Here is a 27,125-nt window from a genome sequence, read left to right on the forward strand (position 1 = left end):
CAATCAGCATCCGCAGTAATTTTGGAGCCCAAAAAAATAAAGTCTGACACTGTCTCCACAGTTTTTCCATCTATTTCCCATGAAGTGATGGGACCAGATGCCATGATCTTTGTTTTCTGAATGTTGAGCTTGAAGCCAACCTTTTCACTCTCCTCTTTCACTTTCATCAAAAGGCTTTTGAGTTACTCTTCACTTTCTGCCATAAGAGTGGTGTCATCTGCATATCTGAGGTTATTGATATTTCTCCCGGCAATCTTGATTCCAGCTTGTGCTTCTTCCAGCCCAGCGTTCCTCATGATGTACTCTGCATATAAGTTAAATAAGCAGGGTGACAATATACAGCCTTGACGTACTCCTTTTCCTATTTGGAACCAGTCTGTTGTTCCACGTCCAGTTCTGACTGTTGCTTCCTGACCTGCATACAGGTTCCTCAAGAGGCAGGTCAGGTGGTCTGGTATGCCCATCTCTTTCAGAATGTTCCACAGTTTATTGTGATCCACACAGTCAAAGACTTTGGCATAGTCAATGAAGCAGAAATAGATGTTTTTCTGGAAGTCTCTTGCTTTCTCCACAATCCAGCGGATGTTGGCAATTTGATCTCTGGTGCCTCTGCCTTTTCTAATACCTGTTTGAACATCTGGGAGTTCATGGTTCACATATTGCTGAAGCCTGGCTTGGAGAATTTTGAGCATGACTTTACTCGCGTGTGAGATGAGTGCAATTGTGCAATAGTTTGAGCATTCTTTGGCATTGCCTTTCTTTGGGATTGGAATGAAGACTGACCCTTTTCCAGTCCTGTGGTCACTGGTGAGTTTTCCAAATTTCCTGGCATATTGAGTGCAGTGCTTTCATAGCATCATCTTTCAGGATTTGAAATAGCTTAACTGGAATTCCATCACCTCCACTAGCTTTGTTCCACTAGTGATGCTCTCTAAGGCCACTTGACTTCACATTCCAAGATGTCTGCCTCTAGGTCAGTAATCATGTTATCGTGACTATCTTGGTCGTGAAGACCTTTTTTGTACAGTTCTTCTGTGTATTCTTGCCACCTCTTCTTAATATCTTCTGCTTCTGTTAGGTCCATACCATTTCTGTCCTTTATCGAGCTCATCTTTGCATGAAATGTTCCCTTGGAATCTCTAATTTTCTTGAAGAGATCTCTTGTTTTTCCTGTTCTGTTGTTTTCCTCTATTTCTTTGCAGTGATCACTGAGGAAGGCTTTCTTATCTCTCCTTGCTATTCTTTGGAACTCTGCATTCAGGTGCTTATATCTTTCCTTTTCTCCTTTGCTTTTCGCTTCTCTTCTTTTCACAGCTATTTGTAAGGCCTCCTCAGACAGCCATTTTGCTTTTTTGCATTTCTTTTCCATGGGGATGGTCTTGGTCCCTGTATCCTGCACAATGTCACGAACCTCCGTCCAGAGTTCATCAGGCACTCTATCTATCAGATCTAGTCCCTTAAATCTATTTCTCACTTCCACTGTATAATCATAAGGGATTTGATTTAGGTCATATCTGAATGGTCTAGTGGTTTTCGCTACTTTCGCCGGCCCCGGCGGCCCGGACGCGAGAGACACCGGCCCCGGCTCAACCGACCACGCAAAGAGGCAAGGCCCTGAGGAGCTACCCCACTCCTGAGGCCAGGGCCGGCAGCCGAGAGGAGCTACTCCACGTCCTACAGGCGGTGGCTGCGCGGGCGCAGGATGGCCGAGACGATCCACTCCACGTTCAAGGTCAGGAGGGGCGGCCTTGAGGAGATACCCCTCATCCAAGGTAAGGTGCAGTGGCTACGCTTTCTTGGAGCAGCTGTGAAGAGATATCCCACACCCAAGGTAAGAGAAACCCAAATAAGACGGTAGGTATTGTGAAGGGGCACCAGAGGGCAGACACACTGAAATCATAATCACAGGAAACTAGTCGATCTGATCACATGAACCACAGCCGAATGTGGTCCACTGGAGAAGGGAATGGCAAACCACTTCAGTATACTTGCCTTGAGAACCCCATGAACAGGATCAAAGGGCAAAATGATAGGATACTGAATGAGGAATTCCCCAGGTCGGTAGGTGCCCAGTATGCTACTGGAGATCAGTGGAGAAATAACTCTAGAAGGAATGAAGGGATGGAGCAAAAGCAAAACCAATACCCAGCTGTGGATGTGACCGGTGATAGAAGCAAGGTCCGGTGCTGTAAAGAGCAATATTGCATAGGAACCTGGTATGTTAGGTCCATGAATCAAGGTAAATAGGAAGTGGTCAAACAGGAGATGGCAAGAGTGAACATAGACATTCTAGGAATCAGTGAATTAAAATGGACTGGAATGGGTGAATTTAACTCAGATGACCATTATATCTACTACTGTGGGCAGGAATCCCTTAGAAGAAATGGAGTAGCCATCATGGTCAACAAAAGAGTCCGAAATGCAGTACTTGGATGCAATCTTAAAAATGACAGAATGATTTCTGTTCGTTTCCAAGGCAAACCATTCAGTATTACAGTAATCCAAGCCTATGCCCCAACCAGTAATGCTGAAGAAGTCGAAGTTGAATGGTTCTATGAAGACCTACAAGACCTTTTAGAACTAACACCCAAAAAAGTTGTCCTTTTCATTCTAGGGGACTGGAATGCAAAAGTAGGAAGTCAAGAAACACCTGGAGTAACAGGCAAATTTGGCCTTGGAGCATGGAATGAAGAAGGGCAAAGGCTAATAGAGTTTTGCCAAGAGAATGCACTGGTCATAGCAAACACCCTCTTCCAACAACACAAGAGAAGATGCTACACATGGACATCACCAGATGGTCAACACCGAAATCAGATTGATTATATTCTTTGCAGCCAAAGATGGAGAAGCTCTATACAGTTAGCAAAAACAAGACCAGGAGCTGACTGTGGCTCAGATCATGAATTCCTTATTGCCAAATTCAGACTTAAATTGAAGAAAGTAGGGAAAACCACTAGACCATTCAGATGTGACCTACTCTTCCAGCGGATACCTTTACTGAAGTCTCCTGAGAGCCCCTAATCCAGTGGACCCAGCAAACTTTCAATCAAATTCTTGACCCACAGAAAGTGTAAAAAAAATAAATGTTTGTTGTTTTAAGACACAAAATTGGGGGGAGGTGATTTGTTACACAGCTATAGATAGATAACTAATACAGAGGAATTGCAAAGATCACAAGAAAACTTGGGGGAATGGTGGTTATGATGATTTTGATTATGGCAATGGTTTCACAGCTATATTCATGCTTCAGAACTCATCAGAATATTTACTTTTAATATCTACAGCTCATTATATGTCAGTGTACTTCAATAAAGTTGAAAATACATTATAAAAGTGTCTGGGTGGGAGGAGATTTTCACGCAATTACTAAGAGATTCTATTCCCCTCTACAAGTATCACCTTACTAAAACAGAGTTCCTTTCTTTAGTGTGGGAGGGTTTCTGTGTCCTAATTCATTCTCTCTTAATAGTACTAAATGAAAACTGACCTTTCCTATGTCACTGAAGTCTATTTTATATGACAATCATCTGTTTTTCTTAAATTAGTCTTACTTCAAAACTTGTCCCTGATTAAGCTGTAGTTGGGTCACTGATCTGGGAATCTGGAAGTCATCTTGTCCCCATCAAGTTGAACTTATTTCATGAGTCCAGAGCTCAAGCACCCAGTCTTGTGTTCATTTAGTAATAAAAAATAAAAATAATAATATTTTTAATATTTTAATAAAATAATATTTTATTAAAAATAAAAGTTGATGCCAGTTCTTTGCTAGATCTTATAAACTGGTGATATGGAGATGAATCAAACATGGGACTTGCATACATGAAGTCCACTGTCTGGTGTCTTTGTCCCTTAGCCCTTCGGGTGTTCTGATATGCAGTCCCACTGAATCTAGCCAACTGATATATCAGGTGTGCCCAGGGACATTCAAAAGAATTTGGATGGAGAGGTCATATAGGCTGTGTCCTGGGTTTGTTGCCAGTGCCCCAGCTTCGGTGACTTCATTCCAGTGTGTTGCCCCAGCCTGTCACTTTGAGGAAAGCCCTCTTCACATCCTTGTTCCGGAGGCTGTAGATGATGGGGTTGAGGAAGGCAGAGATGACATTGTAGAACAGGGCCAGCTTCTTGTCCTCTTCTGGGGAGGCCTCCGATCCAGGTCTCATGTACATGACCATACATGGGACAGAGAACATGGTGACCACAGTGATGTGGGAGGCACAGGTGGAAAAGGCCTTGAGTCGCCCTTGGGATGAGTGGATTCTCAAGATGGCAGCAAATATACTGATGTAGACAATGATGATGAGGGAGAGTGGGACCAACAGAAGGATAAAGCCCAAGATGAAGTCCACCTGGTCATTGAGAGATGTGTCTGCACAGGCCAACTTCAAGACTGCAGGTACTTCACAGAAGAAGTGATTTATCTCATTAGGTCCACAATAGGGAAGAATCATAGCAGAGACAGTGTATATCAGGGCACAACTAGTTCCCCAGAATCCACAGAAGGCCACCATTAACCCACACAGCAAAGGGCTCATGATGACATTATACCTCAGGGGGTGGCAAATAGCTACATACCTGTCATAAGCCATGATTGCAAAAAGCCAAGACTCAGTGATACCTAGCATCAGAAAGATGTACATCTGGGCCACACATCCAATGTAAGAAATGGTTTTTTTCTTGGAAACCAGATGCACCAGCATCTGGGGCACTGTGGTGGTGACATACCCCATATCCAGAATGGATAGGACACTAAGAAAAAAATACATGGGTGTGTGGAGGCGGGAATCTTTGCATATCAAGGTGATAATGAGCCCATTGCCCAGAAGGGTGATGAGGTAGAGGAAAAGGAAAACGCTGAATAGAATAATATTTATCTTTGTGTTGCCAGAGAATCCTAAAAGAATAAACTCAGTAAGGGAGCTGCGGTTTCCCAGAAGGAAGTCCTGCATCCTTCTCCTGGTGTAGAGAAATAACAGAGTCATGATCCATAAAGTGGAATCTCCAGATACAAATTCTGCTGTTATTCGAGTTAGGAGTGCCAGGTATCAGTAGCAAAGTAAGTGCATATCAGGACAATTGCAAAGCCAAATTTTTAAAAGAATTTCCACTTGATATGAAACAGCATGTCAATATTGTATTATTTAATCCTAATTTATCTTGAGATCCCAAATAATAAATTCTGCTTTTCAAAATGTAGAACTTGCAAAAGGAGTGTCTAAACATATTTGTTTTACTTCATGAACATGTATAGTTCATGCAACCTATAAAATATTTTAAAGTGGCCAAGGAAAGAATTAGATATCTGTAGATACAGCATTTGCTCTGTTTCATATCAAATGGGGATGTCTGCCCTTCCTTTGAAGCTTCCCCAAAAATGGGCTTCAGTAGAAGCTCTTGAATACACTAGAACTTTAGAAACACAGTTGTTAGGTATCTGACTCAAGTCTGTACTATCAAGAAAAGAACTGATATTTGGAAATAAACTGTGTCCCATGGAGAGTCAAAGTCATGTGTTCAGTGGGTCACATAGGAGAGAGAAGGAGAGGCGGAGGAGGCACGAAGATTAAAAAAGAAAAGATAAGGAAATGGGAGATGTAAGTTTGGGAAAGAAGCTGAGGAGGAAACATGTTAAGTCTAGCCTTGGATTCAAGGAGCTTGTGGGACTCCTAGTATCTGTTGGATTGATGGATCAAAAGCTAAAGAAAATGCTCTGCAGATAGGAATCTGCGTGCTATTAGCACTTCTGGAGGAACTGAAGCCATAAGAAGGGATGGGACCACTCAAAGAGAGTGTGTAGAAGAAAACTAACACCAGAACCCTGAAAAGCTCCAATATTTAGGGACAGGCTTAGAGGAGAATCCAGAGAAGACAGTACTGAGTGACCAAAGAGGGATGACACAACACAGAAACCCAAGATGAGACAAGATCTGCAAGGAGAAGGTGGTCTTTGTGGTCAAATGTGTGAAGACATCAAGTAAGACAAGAATCTTAAAAGTTGTCCATCACTTTTAGCAACAAAGAGGCTTTGGGAGAATAGTTGTAACAGATGTCTATTAATACATGAAGTAGGTTAAAAGAAGCCAAGTGTAGGCGGGATTTCTAAGATTTTTGAACCAGGTGGAAAGGAGGTGTAAGTCACGAACTAGATGGTGAAATACAGTATTTTATGTTGTAAGGATTTTGGCTTGTTCATATGGTAAAGGAAATGGCCAGTTAATAGAGAAGTCTAAAATTATAGGGCTATGACAAACTAAATCATGGACCAAGTGTTTAATGAAACAGGAAAACGTGGGATCCAGGCTACAAAAGGAGGGATTGGGCTCAATTTGAGGGAGTGATCCTCTTTCTATTGTGGTTGGTGGGATGGAGTTAAGAATTTATGTGGACACAGAATATTTGAAAGGTCAACATGTAACAGAAATTTTGAAGTATATCTGTGTCAGTTCTGTTGGATAATATCAAGGATTTTTTCCTTTTTAACATACCTCATACCCAAGGTATGATCTATCAGAATTAGTCACAGAATCAGGACACAAACCCATCTCATCCAACTAGAAAAACTGTCTGAAACCAACCACTCTGTGTCTTAAATACATCTTCATATTTTTATCACTTTGCCCAGACCCTTTCCTGAACTCCACATATCCAGCTGACTGACTACTTGAACTCTGCCTTGAATGTTTAATAGGCACCTGAAACTCATCATGTCCCAAACTGGACTCCTAATTTTCACTATATGATCTAGCTCTTGGATCTCATCTCCCGTTACTGTCTCCTTTGCTCAGTCCACCAAAACCACATTGTAATTCTTCTATTCTGCCAACTTGGCTTTCACCTAAATTCTTTTGCCACAATATCCAGTACTTCAGTTCAGTTCAGTTCAGTTGCTCAGTCGTGTCCGACTCTCTGCGACCCCATGAATCACAGCACGCCAGGCCTCCCTGTCCATCACCAACTCCCGGAGTTCACTCAAACTCATGTCCACAGAATTGGTGATGCCATCCAGCCATCTCATTCTCTGTCGTCCCCTTCTCCTCCCGCCCCCAACCTTTCCAAGCATCAGTCTTTTCCAGTGAGTCAACTCGTCGCATGAGGTGGCCAAAGTATTGCAGTTTCAGCTTCTTACACGCTCTTTAACCAGATACTTTCAGGGTGAGCTCTTTCACCTCCTTTGCTTTTCTGTCCAATTGTCACTTCACCAGAGAGTTCTTTCTTCACCATCCTCTGTAAAGTACAACTACCCTTCACTGTCTCTTTAGCCTGCTTCACTTTTCTTCATTGTATCTCACTTCTCTGAATAATGTATCTATTATTTATCTGATTGTTGTATGTTGCCCCCAAATAGATTGTTAAAGCAAACACTTTGCTCACTACTATTACTCCAATGGCAATCATTATGCCTGGCACACGGTAGGAACTTAAATAATTAATATTTATTAAGTTATTAAATCAAGGATGCTAGTTTTGTACTACATCTCAGATGCTGTGTTGGCAAGACAAGGCGAAGTGATTGACATCTATCCTCTCCTGTGGAGCAAAACATGTAAGAATATAGAATTTACTCCCATGACCCCTGTCCCAGTAGGGTGTGGGGACAAGTTGCTGCACGTAGGAAGATATATGGTGACAGTGAAAAAAAATCTAAGCAAGTGATAATATTTTCTCTACAAAAATTTAAACTAGGGAGGATGCTGTCTACAGAAGTATCTAAAGGGCTGTGTTAGGAAAGGTTAATAAGATTGCTCTGCATAGCCCCAGTTTTAGAATTATGTGTAAATTTTACCAGGATCAGTTCAGTTCAGTTCAGTTCAGTCGCTCAGTCATGTCCGACTCTCTGCGACCCCATGAATCACAGCACGCCAGGCCTCCCTGTCCATCACCAACTCCCGGAGTACACTCAAACTCATGTCCACAGAGTCGGTGATGCCATCCAGCCATCTCATTCTCGGTCGTCCCCTTCTCCTCCCGCCCCCAACCTTTCCCAGCATCAGAGTCTTTTCCAGTGAGTCAACTCGTCGCATGAGGTGGCCAAAGTATTGCAGTTTCAGCTTTAGCATCATAACAAGTTTCAATTTGACTAGAGAAAATGTTCTGGCTCTCAGAATTGTCCATAAGCAGAATTGTCCTCAAAAGCAATGAACTCCTTATTGTCAGTTGAGCAGTTCAGGCTGAACCTAGCTGACTGAATGTCTGAGATGCTCTGGGATCAACCCAGACTTAGAGAAAGGTGGGACAGGAAGACTCTTGCAGTTCACTCCACGTGGAAGAGTTAAGAACTTTCCCATCTTCTCTGTTCTCTTTGTTATATAACTTTGTTCCTAATGCCTACTGCCTGGAGCACTGCAGTAACTTCTTACTTGTGACTTCCTTCCCCTATTCCTACAGCATTTGCTGGAAGCAATTTTTCACTCACTGTGACCTCCATCTCTTCAAGTATGGTGCAGAATATATGTGGGGAAGAGCAGGGGGAGTGCGAATAGGGGAAAGATGAGCAGGCTCCAAAACCCCACTCAGTCCCCAATTCCTGCTGAGTCTGACAGAGAGCATCAGGGGACGGCAGGTCTCTTGTGGTAGGTGCCTGTCTTGCTGCCCACTCCTCAATAAGAGATCCTTAGAGAAACATCCAATTTCAAGGTGGTCCCCAAATCCCTGACTCCCCTGAGATCTCCTTGCAACTCCCTTCCTTCTTTCCCATATCCTAAAAATCCTAATTGCTTCAGTCTCCCCAACAACACTTCCTCCTCCTCCTCTTTGTTTTTATTGGCAGCAGGAAACCAGATGCCTTGAGGGAGTTGGGCAACTAAGATAAAGACAGAGAGTGAAAGAAGGGCAGGTGGACAGAGAGAAGAAAACAGAAAAGCAAGTCAGAGAGACAGGGAAGAAGAGATGCACAGAGAAGGAAAGGATAGAGCAAGAAGCACAGACACGAAAGGACACGCAGGTGTGAAGACTTGTGGACAGCAGAGAGAACTAGGGCAGGCAGAAGACGGGATGCTCCAAACCTTGGGCCCCCCTGCTGCACCCCCGCCATTCTTTACCTGCTGTTGGGCTCTGTGTGAGGGATGGGTCAGGAGTCTGAGGATATTTCCTTTGAAACTCTCCTCCTGGGGGCCTTAATTCCTATGAGGAAAACCCGGTGCCTTCCTAATGAGCTGTCTGTGCCTTTGAATCCCCCAAGGTGTGAACATCAGCTTCAAACTCCAACATCTAGTACTCAAGACTATGATTAGCCAGCTCCCTGACCCCTCCAGTCTGAATCCCTACCACTCCCTAAAAGTCTTCCTATTTCTGTTTTTTTATCATGCCAAAGCTCAGTTTTTTTGTACACCAGTACTGAATCATATCTGGGAGACAGAGCTTTGGGTGAAGTAGAAAGGGATAACTTTATTATTTTGCCAGGCAAAGAGGGATATAGTGGGCTCCTGACTTGAAAATACATTTATCTCAACTTACAGAGGATTGTGAGAGGTTTTACAGTAATGGTCCAAAGAGGAAGTGATCAGCTCACGGACATTCTTCTGATAGGTTGGTCGTGAGGTAAGCAGGAGTCAAGCATCAACAACATTCAGGTTCCATCTGGTCTGTGGTCCACAAGCTTGCAGGCAGCATACCACTGTTGATCATTAACTTCTCTCTCCTGGAGGGTGTTTCAGTATCTGCAAAACAACTTAAAGATACATTTGTGTGTATCCCGATGGAGAAACAGGACTTTGCTCCAAGGCTGCTCTATTGTTTCTCTTGACTGTTTGCAGACTCCCTGGTCTTGCATCCCTTCCCTTTCCTAAATAGCAAATGCTTGATCTGCATGTTGGGACTCAGGAAATTTCCAACTTGGAAATTTCCAAGTTGGAAGTTCCAAGTTGGAACTCAGGAAAGGTCATAGAGGCTGAACAAAGGCTATTTCCAGTAACCAAAAAAAATGGGGGACACAGAAAATCTTTGTGCCCAGGAGCCCCACTGTGTCCAGCAAAACTATCATCCAAAAATGAAGAATAAATTGAGTCATTCACAAACAAACAAGAACTGAAAGAATCTGTTGTTAGCAAGCACTATATGAAATATTAAAGGAAACTTTAAGACTGAAATGAGAAGCTATTAGACAGTAAATCAAATCATCATGAAATAATAAAGAGTACTGGTAGAGATAATTATAGAAGTAAATATAAAAGAGACTATATGTATTTTTGTTAGTAATTTTTTATCATGTAATTTAGAAGACAACTGCATAAAATAATAATTATAAATCTGTGTTAATGGGTGCACAACGTGTAAAGATGCAATCTGTATGACAATAGGAAAAAAAATATGCAGGAGGGAATGAAGACAAACAAGAGCAAAGTCTTTGTATACTCTTAGAATTAAGTTCCAGTAAATTAGATGGCTATAAGTTAAGATATCAATTATAATTTTCAGGGAAACCAAACATTTACAGAAGAGTTAATGCATAACTTTCTGAAGTCATTGCTAAAAACTGCAGAGGAAGGAACACTTCTGAAGTGAGACTCTATGAGACCACAATCCCCCGATACCAAAACCAGACAAAGATATCACAAAAAGGGAGAGAGAGAAAATTACAGGCTAATATCACTGACAAACATAGATGTGAAAATCCTCAACAAGATGTTAGCAAATAAAACCCAAAAGTATATTAAAAGGATCATACACCATGATCAAGTGGGATTCACCCCACAGATGCAAGGATTTTTTTAATATATGCAAATCAATCAGTGTGATACACCACATTAGCAAATTGAAGAATCTTCTCAATAGATGCAGAAAAATATTTTGAAAAAAGTCGATACCCACTTATGATAAAACTCCCCAGAAAGCAGGTATAGAGGGAATATACCTCAACATAATAAAGGCCATATGTGACAAAGCTACAGCTAACATCATGCCTAACAGTAAAAAGCTGGCATTCAAACTGGAAAAGAAGTAAAACTGTCACTGTTTGCAGATGACATGATATTCTACATAGAAAATCCTAAAGACATTACCAGAGTACAACCAAATACCACCAAAAATAAACAAGTAAAACTAAATTGTGAGGGAAAGGAGGGAAGGACATAGTTTTCTTTAGCAGAGGTGTTCCATTGTTTTAGCCAACACTTGGTTGAATCTTAGGAATGGACAATGTCTTAAACTTACTCCCATTTCATGACCAAATTGTAATTGGTACTGAAAAGCTTTCTAGGGCTGGAATTGTGCAACTGATTGTTCTAGATGCATGACTTTAGGTAAAACATAAAGTTCATAAGGAGTCAACATGTAATTTAAGAGATAATCATCTTATATAAATGGTATGTCTGTGGTTTTTAATCTGTACTAGACTTCAAAACTATGATCTCCTGTTGTTGTATGCAACCTTGAACTCCAATTCTGCAGGGGTTCTTCTGTGATTAAGTAGGCTATAATTATAAGTAAATTCAGAGTAATTGAGTTCTTATCTAAAAAGATTACCTTTGTCTGGAGGTGAGCTTCACTGAAACTTCACAAAAAACTGTCTCTGGGCACGGAGAGTGAGAGAAAAGAAACATAGGACACTAATTCATCTACAATTTACTGTTGGCAAGCACAGCAGTGAATAAACATTGGTCAGATCTTGATGAATTTTGGACTTGCAGACGTTAACTGGAAAAGTTATATATGTATAAATCTTGCTTCCTGGATTTGGCAGATATGTATAATTATATTAAAATGGTTCTAAAACATACACACACAAGATACTATCAGAAAACTAGTAGAACTCTTCAATGAATTCACTAAACTTGCAGGATACAAAATTAATACATAGAAATCTCTTGCATTTCTATACACTAACAACAAAAGATCAGAAAGGGAAATTAAGGAAACAATCCCATTTACCATCACATCAAAAAGAGCAAAATGCCTAGGAATAAACCTATCCAGGTGATAAAAAACCTGTACTCTGAAAACCATAAGACTGTTGAAAAATCAAAGATGACACAAACAGATGGAAAACTATATCATATTATTGGATTAGAAGAATCAATATTGTCAAAATGACCATACTACTCAAGGCAATCTACAGATTCGATGCAATTACTGTCAAATTACCAATGGTGTTTTTTACAGAACTTGAAAAAAAAGTTTACAATTTTTACAGAAACACAAAAGACCCTGAATAGCCAAAGCACTCCTGATAAAGGAAAACAGAGCTGAAGGAATTAGGATCCTTAACTTCAGACTATACTACAAAGCTACAGTAAACACAACAGTACAGAACTGACAAACAAATAGAAATATAGGTCAATGGAATAAGATAGAAGGTCCAGAAATAAACTCACACACTTATGGTCAATTAATCTATGACAAAGGAGGTGAGAATATACAATGGAGAAAAGACTGTCTCTTCAATAAGTGGTGATGAAAAAACTGGGACAGCTACTTTTTAAAAAATTTAAATTGCAACTTTCTTTAACACTATATACAAAAATAAACTCCAAATGGATTAAAGACCTAAATGTAAGACTGGATACTATAAGACTCCTAGAGGAAAACATAGACCACTTTTTTACATAAATCATAGCAATATCTTTGTGGATCTATTTCCTAGAATAACAGAAATAAAAGCAAAAATAAACAAATGGGACCCAATTAAACTTAAAAGTCTTTGCACAGTAAAAGATACCATAAATAAAACAAAAAGATAATCTACAGAATGGAAGAAAATATGTGCATACAATGTGACTGACAAGGGGTTCATTTCCAAAATATATGAAGAGTTCATACAGCTCAATATAAAAAAACAAAGAAACAACCAAATCAAAAAATGGGGGGAAGATCTAAACAGACATTTCTCCAAAGAAGACATACAGATCACCAAGCACATGTAAAAATGCTCAAAAAGTCACTCAGCTGTGTTCGACTCTTTGCGACCCCATAGACTGTAGCCTACCAGGCTCCTCTGTCCATGGGATTTTCCAGACAATAATACTGGAGTGGATTGACATTTCCTTCTCCAATCACTAATTATTAGAGAAATACAAATCAAAACTACAATGAGGTATCTCCTCACACTGGTCAGAATGTAAATCATCAAAAAGTCTACAAATAATAAACATTGGAGAGGGTGTGGAGAAAAAAGAACCTTGGTACACTATTGGTGGGAATGTAAATTGGTGCAGTGACCATGGAGAGTAATATGGGTGTTCCTTAAAAAACTAAAACTAGAGTAACCACATGATATATCTGAATCACATTGCTGTATGACTAAAACTAACACAACATTGTAAATCAACTATACTGCAATTTAAAAAAAGAAAAAAAGATATAACAATTATAAATATATATTCACTCAACATCAGAGAGTCTAAGTATATAAAGGAAATATTGAGAGATCCAAAGCCAGAAATAGATAGCAACATAATAATAAGAGACTTCAATACCTCATTTTCAACAATGGCTAGAACATACAGACTATAATTAGTAAGGAGATATTTGACTAGAACTACACTTTTTGCCAGATGAACCTAACAGATATTAAGAGAACATTCAATTAAACAGCAACAGAATATGCTTTCTTCTCAAGCACACATGAAACATTTTCTAGGATAGATCATATATTAGGTCACAAAATAAGTCTTAACAAAATTAATAAGATTGAAATGATACTAAATACCTTTCCAATCACAGTGGTATGAAACTAGAGATTTATAACAAGTGAAAATCTGGAAAATTCACAAATATGTGAAAATTAAACAACATATCTCTGAACAACCAATGGACTGAAGAAGAAATCAAATGGAAAAAGTTTTTTAATATATTGAAACAAGTGAAATGGAAACACAACATACCAAAACTTATGGGATACAGTGAAGGCAGTTCTCAAAAGAAAGTTTATAGCAATAATAAATGCCTACATAAAGAAAACAATCTGAAATAAACAACCTAAATTTACACTCTAAGGAACAAAGTAAGCCCAAAGTGAACAGAAGGAGGGAAATAAAAAAGATTAGAGCAGAAATAAATGAAATACATATCAGAAAAAATAGGAAAGATTAACAGAATGGCTATTTTTTAAGATAGACAGAAATGACCAAACTTTAGCTAAATTAACCAAGAAAAAAGAGAGAAGACAAAATGATAAATGAATGAGGAGACATTTCAACTAGTGGAACAAATATACGAAGGATTATGAGAAACGACTATAAACAGTTATACACCAAGAAACTAGATAACCTGAAAGAAACGGGTAAACCCCTAACAACGTATAACCTGCCAAGAATTAATCATGAAGAAATAGGAAATCCAAACAGACCAATAAGAGGAGTATTTGAATCAGTATCAAACCTTTCCAGTTGAACAAATATACAAAGGATTATAAGAAACTACTATAAACAGTTATACACCAAGAAACTAGATAACCTGAAAGAAATGGTAAATCCCTAACAACATATAACCTGCCAAGAATTAATCATGAAGAAATGGGAAATCCAAACAGACCAATAAGAGGAGTATGTTGAATCGGTATTAAACTTTTCCAAACACAGAAAATCCCAGGACCAGATGGCTTTGTGGGTGAATAATACGAAATATCAAAGAAGGATTAATACCAATCCTTCACAATCTCTTTAAAAAGCAAAAACAGAAGAGTAGGAAACACTTCCAAATTTATTTTATGAGGTCTGCAGTACCTTGCCAAAATCAGATAAGGAAGCCACAAGAAAAGATTACAAGCTAATATCCCTGATGAACATAGATGCAAAAATACTAGCAAATCAAATTCAACAGCATATTGTAAGGATCATATACCATAACTAAGTGAGATTTATTCCAGGATGCAGGAATAGTTCAATATACACAAATCAATAAATGTGATATATCACATTAACAGAATGAAGGGTAAAAATCACATGATCATCTCAATAGATGTATAAAAAGCTTTTGACAAAATTCAACACCTTCCATGATAAAAATTCTCAACAAAGTAGGTATAGATGGAATGTACCTTGATATAACAAAGGCCATACAGGATAAGCCCATAGCTAATATACTCAGTGGTAAGAAGCTGAAAGATTTCTCCTCTAAGATCAGGACAAGTGTGCCTACTCTCACTACTCCTATTCAACAGAGTACTAGAAGTTTTAGCCTGAACAATTAGGCAAGAAAAATAAATAAGGAAATAAAAGACAAGAAAATCAGGAAAGAAAAAGTAAAAATTGTATCTGTTTACAGATTATATGTATATAGTGTATGTATAATCTACATCTGTATCTATAAAACTAAAAACTTCACAAAAAAATCTGTTAGAATTCAGTAGAATTAAGTACTGTATAAAATTTCATATCCATAAATTTTAAAATGTAGATTCAATGAATAGTTTTTTAGAACAATTTAACAGATCAAATATCTCAAGAAGAAGATCTCAGAATAGACCAAGAAAACAAGTTATTATGTTAATCAAGTATATATACTTTCTAAAAAGTTTTGGGGTGCAGATGTTTTGTAAATGAATGCTACTAATCCTTTAACAGAACAGATCCTTCCCATGTTAACACAAACTGTCTCTGAATATAGGAAAAGATGACTGCTTCCTGTATTACAAGACTGTTATTGTAACAGGCAAAGAAAGAAGGATCATACAAAATGTGAAAGTTAAAGGCCAATCTTTCCCTTACAAATAGATATAAATAAAATTAAATATTAACTGAAATGTAGAGGTATATTAAAATAACAATGTATCATAACCAAGTTCAGTTCAGTCGTGTCCGACTCTTTGTGACCCCATGAATCACAGCACGCCAGGCCTCCTTGTCCATCACCAACTCCCGGAGTTCACTCAAACTCATGTCCATCAAGTCGGTGATGCCATCCAGCCATCTCATTCTCTGTCGTCCCCTTCTCCTCCTGCACCCAGTCCTTCCCAGCATCAGAATCTTTTCCAGTGAGTCAACTCGTCGCATGAGGTGGCCAAAGTATTGGAGCTTCAGCTTTAGCATCAGTCCTTCCAATGAACACCCAGGATTGATCTCCTTTAGAATGGACTGGTTGGATCTCCTTGCAGTCCAAGGGACTCTCAAGAGTCTTCTCCAGCACCACAGTTCAAAAGCATCAATTCTCCAGCGCTCAGCTTTCTTCACCGGAGAAGGCAATGGCAAGCCACTCCAGTTCTTGCCTAGAAAATCCCATGGACGGAAGAGCCTGGTAGGCTGCAGTCCATGGGGTCGCTACGAGTCAGACATGACTGTGCGACTTCACTTTCACTTTTCACTTTCACACGTTGGAGAAGGAAATGGCAACCCACTCCAGTGTTCTTGCCTGGGACAAGAATCCCAGGGACGGGGGAGCCTGGTGGGCTGCCATCTATGGGGTCACACAGAGTCGGACACGACTGAAGTGACTTAGCAGCAGCAGCAGCAACAGCTTTCTTCACAGTCCAACTCTCACATCCATACATGACCACTGGAAAAACCATAGCCTTGACTAGACGGACTTTGTTGGCAAAGGAATGTCTCTGCTTTTTAATATGCTATCTAGGTTGGTCATAACTTTCCTTCCAAGGAGCAAGCGTCTTAATTTATGGCTGCAATCACCGGTTTGCCTATTGAATGCAAAATGATTCCAAATTTAAAAATATACTAATGCATGTCCTATGTTTTTAGATTCAAGAAATAAAACTACATATAAGATGAACAAAGAAAACAAAGATAAAGTACCTTCCAATTATTACCAATGTAAAGGAAAAATAATATTTATAATTGCTATAAAATTACAGTTTTAAAAACATTTATTTAACATTTAAGATATATGTAAGACAGCTGTGTGATTTTACTAATAAATAAAGGCAGAACATATATGAATGGGAAACTTCAATATTGTAAATATGTCACTTCTGCAATTTATTAACTCAAAACCCAGACTAAGTCCCAAAAATGTATTTACAGAAATCAACTGACTCTAAAGTTCCAGTGGAACATAAAATATGTAAAAATAGCAAAAAGAGAAAATGACAAAAAAAAACTTGTCCTTCTAGGAAAGATAGGAAAACATACTAATTGATCCATAAAAGAGTAGAGTTCAAATTAAAGTCATAATTCCTTGGATCATTAGAATATAGTAATGATGGAATTTCAGATCAGTTGGGTAAAGAATATACTATTCAGTAAACATTATTTGTACAACTGGCTCTCAACCTGGAGAAAATATTAGATCGCTTTCCCATCCCACAACAAAAAAAATAATTCTTGATAAATTAAAGAGCTAAAAATATATAAGGAAAATGTAAAATATTTTTTATAGTTTTAAGATGTAGATTAATTCCTAAGTAAGATCAAAGTTATGACCAACCTAGATAGCATATTAAGAAGCAGAGACATTACTTTGCCAACCAAGGTCCGTCTAGTCAAGGCTATGGTTTTTCCCGTGGTCATGGATGGATGTGAGAGTTGGACTGTGAAGAAAGCTAATCGCCGAAGAATTGATGCTTTTGAACTGTGGTGCTGGAGAAGACTCTTGAGAGTCCCTTGTACCACAAGGAGATCCAACCAGTGCATTCTAAAGGAGATCAATCCTGGATGTTCATTGGAAGGACTGATGCTAAAGCTGAAACTCCAATACTTTGGCCACCTCATGCGACGAGTTGACTCACTGGAAAAGATTCTGATGCTGGGAAGGACTGGGTGCAGGAGGAGAAGGGGACAACAGAGAATGAGATGGCTGGATGGCATCACCGACTTGATGGACATGAGTTTGAGTGAACTCCGGGAGTTGGTGATGGACAGGGAGGCCTGGCGTGCTGTGATTCATGGGGTCACAAAGAGTCGGACACGACTGAGTGACTGAACTGAACTGAACTGAAGATCACATACACAGCCATAAGGAAAAAGACTGATTGATTTGACAACAAAAATATACCAAAAACCTCAAAAGAAAAAAATGAATAAAATGGGAGAAAATAATTATAACACAGGTTTCTCTGGTGGTTCAGACAGTAAAGAATCTGCCTGCAATGCAGGAGATCCAGGTTCAATCCCCGGGTCAGGAAGATCCCCTGGAGAAGGGAATGGCAACCCACTCTAGTATTCTTGCCTGGAGAAGTCTATGGACAGAGGACCTGTCAGGCTACAATTCACGGGGTCACAAAGAGCTGGACATGACTGAGCGACTAACACACATACTTATAACATATTTAATACAGAAAAAAGAAATATACGCATAACATGTAGGAGTATATACAATATACACAATGCATGAAGAATCTATTCTCAGAATATATACATTTAAAAACAAAACTAATTTAAAAAGTGGACCAATTATATGATAAGTAATTTATAAAAAATAAAAATAACAGTCAATAATTTTTAAATGTCCATCTCATTAGTAATTAGTGACATTCAAATTAAACAAGATGTCAATTCACTCATCAAGTTGGCCAAAAAAAAAAGGTTTAAGTAATTGGTAAACAAGACAAGGGTGCCCTTTCTTACCACTCCTATTGAACATAGTACTGGAATTCCTAGCCAGAGCAATCAGGTGAGAAAAAGAAATAAGAGACATCAGAAGTGGAAAGAAAGAAGTAAAACTACATCTATTTGTGGATGACATAATTTTATATATAGAAATCCTAAAGAGTCCATCAAAAAGCTGTTAGATCTAATCAGGGAATTAGGTAAAGTGCAGAATACAAAATTAACAGACAAAAAAAATAACGTAGCATTTCTTTACACTAACAACTAATATTCTGAAAAGGAAATGATTCTGTTTTCACAGCATCAAAGAAAAAAACAAAAAATACTTAGGAATAAATCTAACCGAAGAGGTGAAAGAGCTCTACTCTGAAAACTACGAGACCTTGATGACAGAAGTTGAAAAAGACAGAAATAAATGTAAAATATCTTGTATTCACGGACTGGAAAAATTAATATTGTTAAAACATCAATACTACCAAATACTATCTATAGATTTAATGGAATCTCTATAAAGATTCCAATGGCATTTTTACAGAAGTAGTAAAACAATCTTAAAATTTATAAGGAATCACAAAACATCCCAAATACCCAAAGTAATCCTGAAGACAAAGAATGGAGCATCACACTTCTTGATTTTAACCTATGTGCGCATGCGAAGTCATTTCAGTCATGTCTGACTCCGTGACCCTATGGACTGCAGCCCGCCAGGTTCCTCTGCCCTTGGGATTCACCAGGCAAGAATGTTGGAGTGGTTGCCATGCCCTCCTCCCGGGATTTTAAGCAATATATTAAAAAAAAAAAACCCTATGGTAACTGAAACAGCATGTCACTGGTTTAAAAGCAGACACAAAGACCAATGGAAAGGCATTGAGAGCCCAGAAATACACTCAAGCACATACAGTTATCTAATACTTGACAAAGGAGCCAAAAACACTCATTGACAATCCTCAAAGACAATCTCTTCAATAAAAGATGCTAGGAAAAGTGGATAGTCACATATAAAAGAGTAAAATTAGACTCCTATCTTACACCACTCACAAAAATGAACTCAAAATGGATTAAAGACTTAAATGTAGACCCAAAACCATAGAAATCCTAGAAGGGAAAAAAAAAGCTCCTTGCATGGATCTTGGCAAGGATATTTTTGGATATGACCTAAAACACAAGCAAAAAAATAAAAAATGGGACTACGTCAAACTAAAAATCTCCACTGCAAAGGAAACCATCAGCAAAATGTAAAGGTAACTTACATAATGGGAGAAAATATTTGCAAATCACATATCTGAGAAGGGATTGCAGGCCTGGTGGCTCAGACAGTAAAGAATCTGCCTGGGTTCTATCTCTGGGAAGATTCCCTGGAGACAGAAATGGCAACCCACTCCAGTATTCTTATCTGGAAAATATCATGGACAGAGGATCCTGGCAGGCTACAGTCGGGTTACAGTCATGGGGGTTGCAAAGAGTCAGATACGACTGAGCGACTAACACTTTCACTTCATCTGATAAGGGAGTATTTTCAAAATACATAAAGAAATCATACAGCTCAATAGCAAAAAAGGGGTAAAAACGCATCTGATTTAAAAATGGGTAGAGGAACTGAATAGACATTCTTCCAAAGAAAACATAAAAATGCCCAATAGTTACTTGTATATCGATTCAGCATTACTAATCATCAGGAAAATGCAAATCAAAACTACAATGAGGTATCACCTCATACCTGTTAGAGTGATTATCATCAAATAGACATGTGACCACAAGTGTTGACAAGGATGTGGATAAAAGCGATCCCTGGTGCACTGTTGGCAGGAATGTAAGTTGGTACAGCCACAATGGAAGACTGTACAGAGTTCTCAAAATGTTTTTAGAAAGAGCTACCGTATGATCCAGCAATCGTACTTCTGGGTATATATCCAAAGGAAATAAAAAGAGGATGTCAAAAAGATATCCGCACTTCCATACGCATCGAAGCATTATTCACAATAGCCAAGATATGGAAACATCCTAAATGGCAAAGACGATGTGCTATAGATAGGTAGGTAGGTAGCTAGATGCATAGGGATATGTATTATTCCTCCATGGGAAAGAAGGCAACTTTTCCATTTGCAATAATACAGATGGACCTTGGGGCATCATGTTAAGTGAAATAAGACAAATACTGGATAGGATCATATATATTTCATTTTTAAAATATTAAACTCACAGAAATGAGAGTAGAAAACCTGTTGCCGGAGCTGTGGGAAGGAGAAAATAGGGAGACTTTGGTAAAAGTCCACTACAAACCTTCAGCTGTAAGATGAATAAAGTCTGAAGATCTAGTAGAAATCATGACTTTTTTTTTAATGATGACTATAGTTGCTAGCACAGTATTATATAAGTGAAATTTGCTGAGAATTCAACTTAAATGTTGTCACACACACACACAAAATGGATAAATACATGAGCTAGTAGATGGAGGAATCCCTTCATAATGTATACATTTATCCAATCACCATGGTTTATGCTTTAAATATCTTACAATTTTACAAGTCGATTATACTTCAGTAAAGCAGAAAAAAATTTAAGTATGTATATCTTTTGATCTGGGCTTCCCAAGTGGCACTAGTGGTAAAGAATCTGCCTGCCAATGCAGGAGACATAAGAGATGTAGGTTTGATCCCTGGGTCGGGAAGATCCCCTGGATGAGGGCATGGCAACCCACTCCAGTATTCTTGCCTGGAGAATCCCATGGACAGAGGAGCCTGGTGGGCTACAGTCCATAGGGTTGCAAAGAACTGGACATGACTGAAGTGACAGCACGCACACATCTTTTGACCCAGCTGTAAAAACAGTATGTCATTTGTTTCATTATTATGTTATGATATCAGTATGTCCCTCACCTTAAAAAAATTATATTTCTATATGTTCATATATATATATATATATATATATATATATATATATACAATGCTAAAGCAAATTTTCTTTGGAAAATTTTAATCTGGAAGCAGACTTAACCTCTGATGTGGAGACTAATATTGCAGTAAAGATCAAAGGGGACTTTTACTTATCTGTATTGTTTGAATGTTTACAATGAGTGTATTAATGTTAATTTGTATAATTAGAGACAAAATAAAAGAAATTACAAATAACAGCCATTAAAAAACACTGCAGTGGTTTCTCATGTAACCAGGCTATCACTGCCACCTTTCAGGCTTCTGATAGCTCTGGTCTTCAGTAACTGAATAGCGTGGCAAGGTTATCTCAAGGTGGTGAAAGCTTCTCAGCAAGGATATGCTACATGAATTTAGGGGGCTGCCTTAGGTTTGTGATATGGCTTCCCAAGGAAAATCAAAGGCCCCAGACTTTGAGCTACTGAGAATTCCCCAGAAGCTCTGCACTAGCTTGACACTTTCCAGGAGGATGCAATTATAGAACTGTCAATTATAGAAAACTACGCTTTTCTAATCCCAATTAAGCTAAAAATAATGCATTGATCACTCTTCCTCTTTCCCCCTCCTGCTATGTCTTTAAGTCTATTCCCCAGTTACTAGGAGTCATTCCTGGGTCCCTCTGCCCCAGGAGTGCAACTTCCTGGCTGTGGCCCAATTAATCCACAGCTGAGTTGCTCTGAGGTAATAAGACCTGGGAGGCTTGTTAAATTCAGTGCTTAAGAATATGGGAGAAGCATCATTAAGAACTTCAGCTTATTAAACCTCTGGGCCAACAGCTGCAGCTAAGCAGAAAAAGCAGAGATGATTCCGTGTCCCTCAGAGGCACCTCAAGAAACTTTTTTAAACTTTTACCTAACTTTTTCCCAAGTGCATACCTTAGTTACTCACACACCCAAGGTACCTTAACTTTCACCACCACCATTGCCCTGTTATTTTCATCACACATTACATCATCATCATAACTTCATCACCTCATTAGTATTCTCCTTATCATTTTCACCATTACCCAAAAATATCATCCTTTCTTTATCGCACTATCATTTACCATATGCCACAACTAAAAATCCCACATGCTGCAACTAAAGAGCCTGAGTGCCAAAACTGAGACCTGGTGCAGTCAAATAAACAAATATTAAGTGTTTTAAAAAAGCAGTGTATACTTTCATATATTCACCTGATAATCTATTCTCCACACTGCAACTAGAATGACCCATTCTAGTGAAATGTGTTTTAGAACACCATCCTTTTTTTTAAAAAATAAAGAACAAAGCTCTAAGGTGGCCTCCAAAGCCTGTGATTTGACTCCGTTAATTCTCCACATGCGTCTCCTTTGCTTTCTGCCTAACTGACCTTTCTGTTCCTTGTACATGCCATGCTCCTTCTGACTGTAGGAACTTGTTGTATTATTCCCTCCTCCCATTAATTTCCTCTACATACTAAGTCACTTCAGTCGTGTCTGATTCTTTGTGACTCAGACATGACTGAAGTGACTTAGCAGCAGCAGACTGTAGCCCACCAGGCTCCTCTGTCCACTAGACTCTCCAGGCAAGAATACTGGAATGGGTTGCCATGACCCTCTCCAGGGGATTTTCCTGACCCAGTTAACTCCTAATATAGGATCTCACACTTCACTTCCACAAGGAAAGCTTCCCAGACCCAACTAGACTAAATGTACCTATTACATGCCCTTGTAGCACCATGCATCTTTTCAGTTTAGTACATCTAACAATTGGGGTTTATATTTATTTGTATAACTCTTTTATTCTGTCTGCCTTTCCCTCAGAGCATAATATTCACAAGGGCAGAAACCAAAGTACCAAGTCAAGTTTCAAAGCATTATACAAACAGGCAGAATGTACACATTCCCTCACATTTATCCTCTCTTTTGCTCTTGAGTGACATCTAATGTCAATGTCAAGTTTATCCTATTCACTGAGATTTTCTTATTGTTGTTTCAATGACCATAGCTTTCATTCTGGTGTTAAGAGAGTGGCGTGCCATCTAAAGTTTATCCTATCCATTGAGTCTTTTGTTTCAATGACAGTGTCATGCATTCTTGATTATTTTTTCTGTCATCTGCTCTTTAGTATCTTATTTTTTTTTAGAGTTTCAAGTCCTTATTTTATGACTTTAATTACAAGTTTCTTGTGAAGTATGTATAAATATTCTCTTTGTTGTATCTGCTGACTATCGCTCACATGACTTGCTTGCTCATGTGTCTTGTAATTTTGGATTGTTAACTCATCTTCAGAGGAATTTTCCAATTGGGAGAACTTGTGGCCTGAGTTATAGACCACACTACAGTGGCCTGTAGTGTTCCTACAGAGTGAAAAGCTTTGCAGCTTCCTAATACCGTGGAGGTAATATTGACCTGTTACTAATGTAATTATTGGCTATAGGTTTCTACATAATGTAGTTTAAATTCTGGACTCAAAACCAGTGCAAGAGGTAGACATGGGATTTTAATATCTCAAGAGAAACTTTTTAATACTAAGATCCAAGTCAGACACCTTATCAATTCCTTGTGATGTAAATAGATTTTTAGTTCCACCCAGGTAGGCATTACCAAGCCCCTAGTACTTCTCAAAATTCACTCTTCCACCACCCACTCCATTCTAGACAGCCATACTAACACCTAAAGTATTTACATTTCTTTATTTTTTGCATCTGGATATTTCCTTTCCATATCCCATGGTGTGATGATTGTGGTATAGTTTATTTAAATCCTTATTTATAATTATATATGCTGTTTTCCATTTGTTTACTCTAATAAGTAAACATTCTCAACATGAACATTCTCATGGGTATTGTTTTTTGTGGATATTGTTTAGCTTATGCTTGAAGTCAGACTATTAATTTAGTACCAATATTCCAGGTTGTATAAAAATTTTTTCCAGTAACATTCAGCAACACAAGGAAGTCAAATAGTTGGAATCACTCAGGTAGGGGTACCCCATTCAAGAAAATGCAATAAAAAGATATTCTGGCATGAGAGCTTAGAACTAGGGTAAGAAAGTCATTGACATTTTGAATGATAGATTCTGAAGTGGGTAAAGAAAGAAATAAAATCAGGGAAATCAGTGTTCGCAGATTAAAACAAAGTAAGAATCAGTGAATCAGAGGCCCCAGGGAATTGGAAAAATGGAATGATTACAATGTAAGAGCAGGAAGTAGTGGTCAGAGAATACAAGGTCCAAACAAGTAATTTCAAAAGTGGGATAACTTTTTACTTTTTAAAAAAATATATTTATTTATTGTTGGCTGTGTTGGGTCTTCGCTGAAACATGGGGGACCTTTGTTGAGCAGGTGTCGGGCTTTTCTCTTGTTGTGGCGACCAGGCTCCGGAGCGCGTGGCCTCCGTGTTGCGGCACACCTCCTCAGTAGCCGCAGGATCCAGAGCACGTGGCCTCCGTGTTGTGGCGCACCTCCTCAGTAGCCACAGGCTCACCTCCTCAGTAGCCACAGGCTCCAGAGCGCGTGGCCTCCGTGTTGCAGCGCACCTCCTCAGTAGCCGCAGGCTCCAGAGCGCGTGGCCTCCGTGTTGCGGCGCACCTCCTCAGTAGTCGCAGCGACCAGGCTTAGTTGTCCTGCAGCATGTGGGATCGCAGCTCCCTGACCAGGAACTCATGTCCCCTGCATTGGAAGGTGGATTCTTAACCACTGGACCACCAGGAAAGTCCCCAGATAATTCCTGAGTAACGGAAAAGATCAGGTATGACCACGGGTGGCTGAAAGAAGAGTGTTGGTTATGAACTTTAGTGATAAAGAAATAGAAAATAGAGGCCAGAGCTTTGAGTGGGGTCATCTACAAGACACTAGAGTCCTTAAGGACGATGGACTCAACACTGACTTTACAACAAGTATAAAATTTTCATAGAAAAAGAGTATCCAGGAGATCTGAAGGTGAAAGTACCAAGGAAATGCTGGTGGGTAGCACCAGTTTCTAAAGAGCAAGGGCTTTTCTAATTGGAAGAGAAGAATAATGGTTTACAAGGAGTCAAAAGGAGCAAGGAGAACACACCTCATTCCCACCCTGAAGCATCTTAAGAGTTTGAGAGAATGAGCCATCTCTACTTAAGAGATATAAAAGGGAAACAATATCCTCAAGGGAGATCCAGGTGATGGTTAAAGCTGGCAGATGCAAACAATGAAGAAACAGTCTTAGGAAATAGGGAAGTTTCCCAGTCCTGCAGCTAGATTTCCAGAGAGGACAAAGAAAAGTTGTGTGAAATGTGGGAGGCAAGGATTTTGGGTCAGAGAGAACAATCAGAATATAATGTTATAAAAGAGAATGAATAGGTGGCCAAATGGAATTATGATCTGGACAGTGGTCAGAGAAACCAGAACTGCTAAGCAGAGAGAACTGCTAAACCAGACAGATGAAAATGGGAGTTGCAGTAGCCTCCTCAATCACCTGACATGGAGTTAGGTGCCTTGGGTAGTGAAGAGGAAAGTCCAAACCTAGTCATTAGGCACTCAGGACTGGGCAGTCATCCTGTCAGCTTTGACCTTGTGTCTCTGATTCCATAAGAGGGTCAGGCAGAACACCAAAGGACCACAAAGACCAAGAAGAAAGCTATATTGGAAAGTTCTGCTTGAAAGCACCTCTACAAGATTCTGTCCTGAAACATGGGACGCGGTCATGCTGACTGTTAGTGTTCTGTGTCATTTTGTGTTCCCTCCTGCATGCCCCCTACTTCCTGACGTTTGACCCATATTCTAGTTTATACCTGCTTTGTCACCTTACTGTGATTACCTCATCTTCATGGAGTGATGTAAATGATGTGAAAAGGCTTTGTAAAATGTAGCAAGTTAAATACATGGGGGCACTGACTTCTCCCCCACTCTGACCATTTCTGCTTTAGATCCATTCTCCTAGGTCCCAACTCCCAGCTCTATCCTAGCCCTTGGATCAATCTCTGCCTACTGAGGAGCAAAACTGTATGCTATCCCGAGAAATAGGGGCTACTATTACAACTCCATTTATCCTCTTGGCCATTTCCCATAACCACTCTTCAACCTAGAAACTGAGACCATTGCTCTGGTTGGTGGACTCTTCTTATTGGCTCCAAAGGGAGGAGTATGTACGCTTCATAACGGGCATTCCAACATGGGGTGGTGCCAGTGGTAGTGTATCAGATAGGTTCTGGAGCAGGTATGAGCTTCTGCCAGTTTATTTTCACAAGATGAGTAATGAAATATGCCATTTGAAAAAAATGACAAGAAAGCTACCTCCAATTTCCCCACCTCACCCCTAGCTTCCACCTCCTCTTTCTGTTCCTTCTTGCTCTCGTTATCCAAAGCTCCTCCCTCCCCTGTCTCCTCAGTCTTTTAGCCCTCAGCCTACTCTGCAGCCCCACCCACCTCCTTCACACTTCAGGCCTGCCCGTTTCCCCCCTCTGACTAGTGTCACCCCTTCCTGCCACCCTACCTTGGTGACATCCGCGTGCAGTTCTTTCCCTGTCTCTTCCGTGTCAACTACTCACCACCCTGCTCGTCTTGCTCCCCTTCCCTGTTACTCCTTTATCTGTTCCCCTACTCCCCTGAATGCCCCTTCTTTTAGTACCTTGGACTCTGGTCCTCACCAACACTCCAGCCAATCCCAACCAGACCTGCTGATTCACAGATCTTATTCTGGAGAGGTGATTTCTCTACTATGGGGACAGACTGGGTACAGTTCAGAATTGCCGGTATTGTGAATTCCCAGAAGGCTTACCTGGTGAACACAGTGAACTCAAGATGATGGCCAAACAGTATTCAGCTTGAA

General features: G+C 39.4%; 1 protein-coding gene across 1 annotated transcript; it reads right to left on the minus strand.

Annotated features, from left to right (window-relative positions):
- Positions 1-3,998: 3,998 nt before the first annotated feature.
- LOC129541209 (olfactory receptor 2A12-like) lies at positions 3,999-4,979 on the minus strand. Its single transcript, XM_055402955.2, has one exon. The coding sequence runs from the start codon at positions 4,977-4,979 to the stop codon at positions 3,999-4,001; it is 981 nt and encodes a 326-aa protein (XP_055258930.2).
- Between the last annotated feature and the right edge of the window lie 22,146 nt (positions 4,980-27,125).

Source organism: Moschus berezovskii, chromosome 4 (genome assembly GCF_049115385.1).
Source record: "Moschus berezovskii isolate FMDL1 chromosome 4, NW_MosBer_1.0, whole genome shotgun sequence".
Taxonomy (NCBI): Eukaryota; Metazoa; Chordata; class Mammalia; order Artiodactyla; family Moschidae; genus Moschus; species Moschus berezovskii.

What these genes read in the sequence shown, in the direction of transcription:
- LOC129541209 (XM_055402955.2), bottom strand. Translation starts at nt 4,979, where the DNA reads ATGACTCTGTTATTTCTCTACACCAGGAGAAGGATGCAGGACTTCCTT.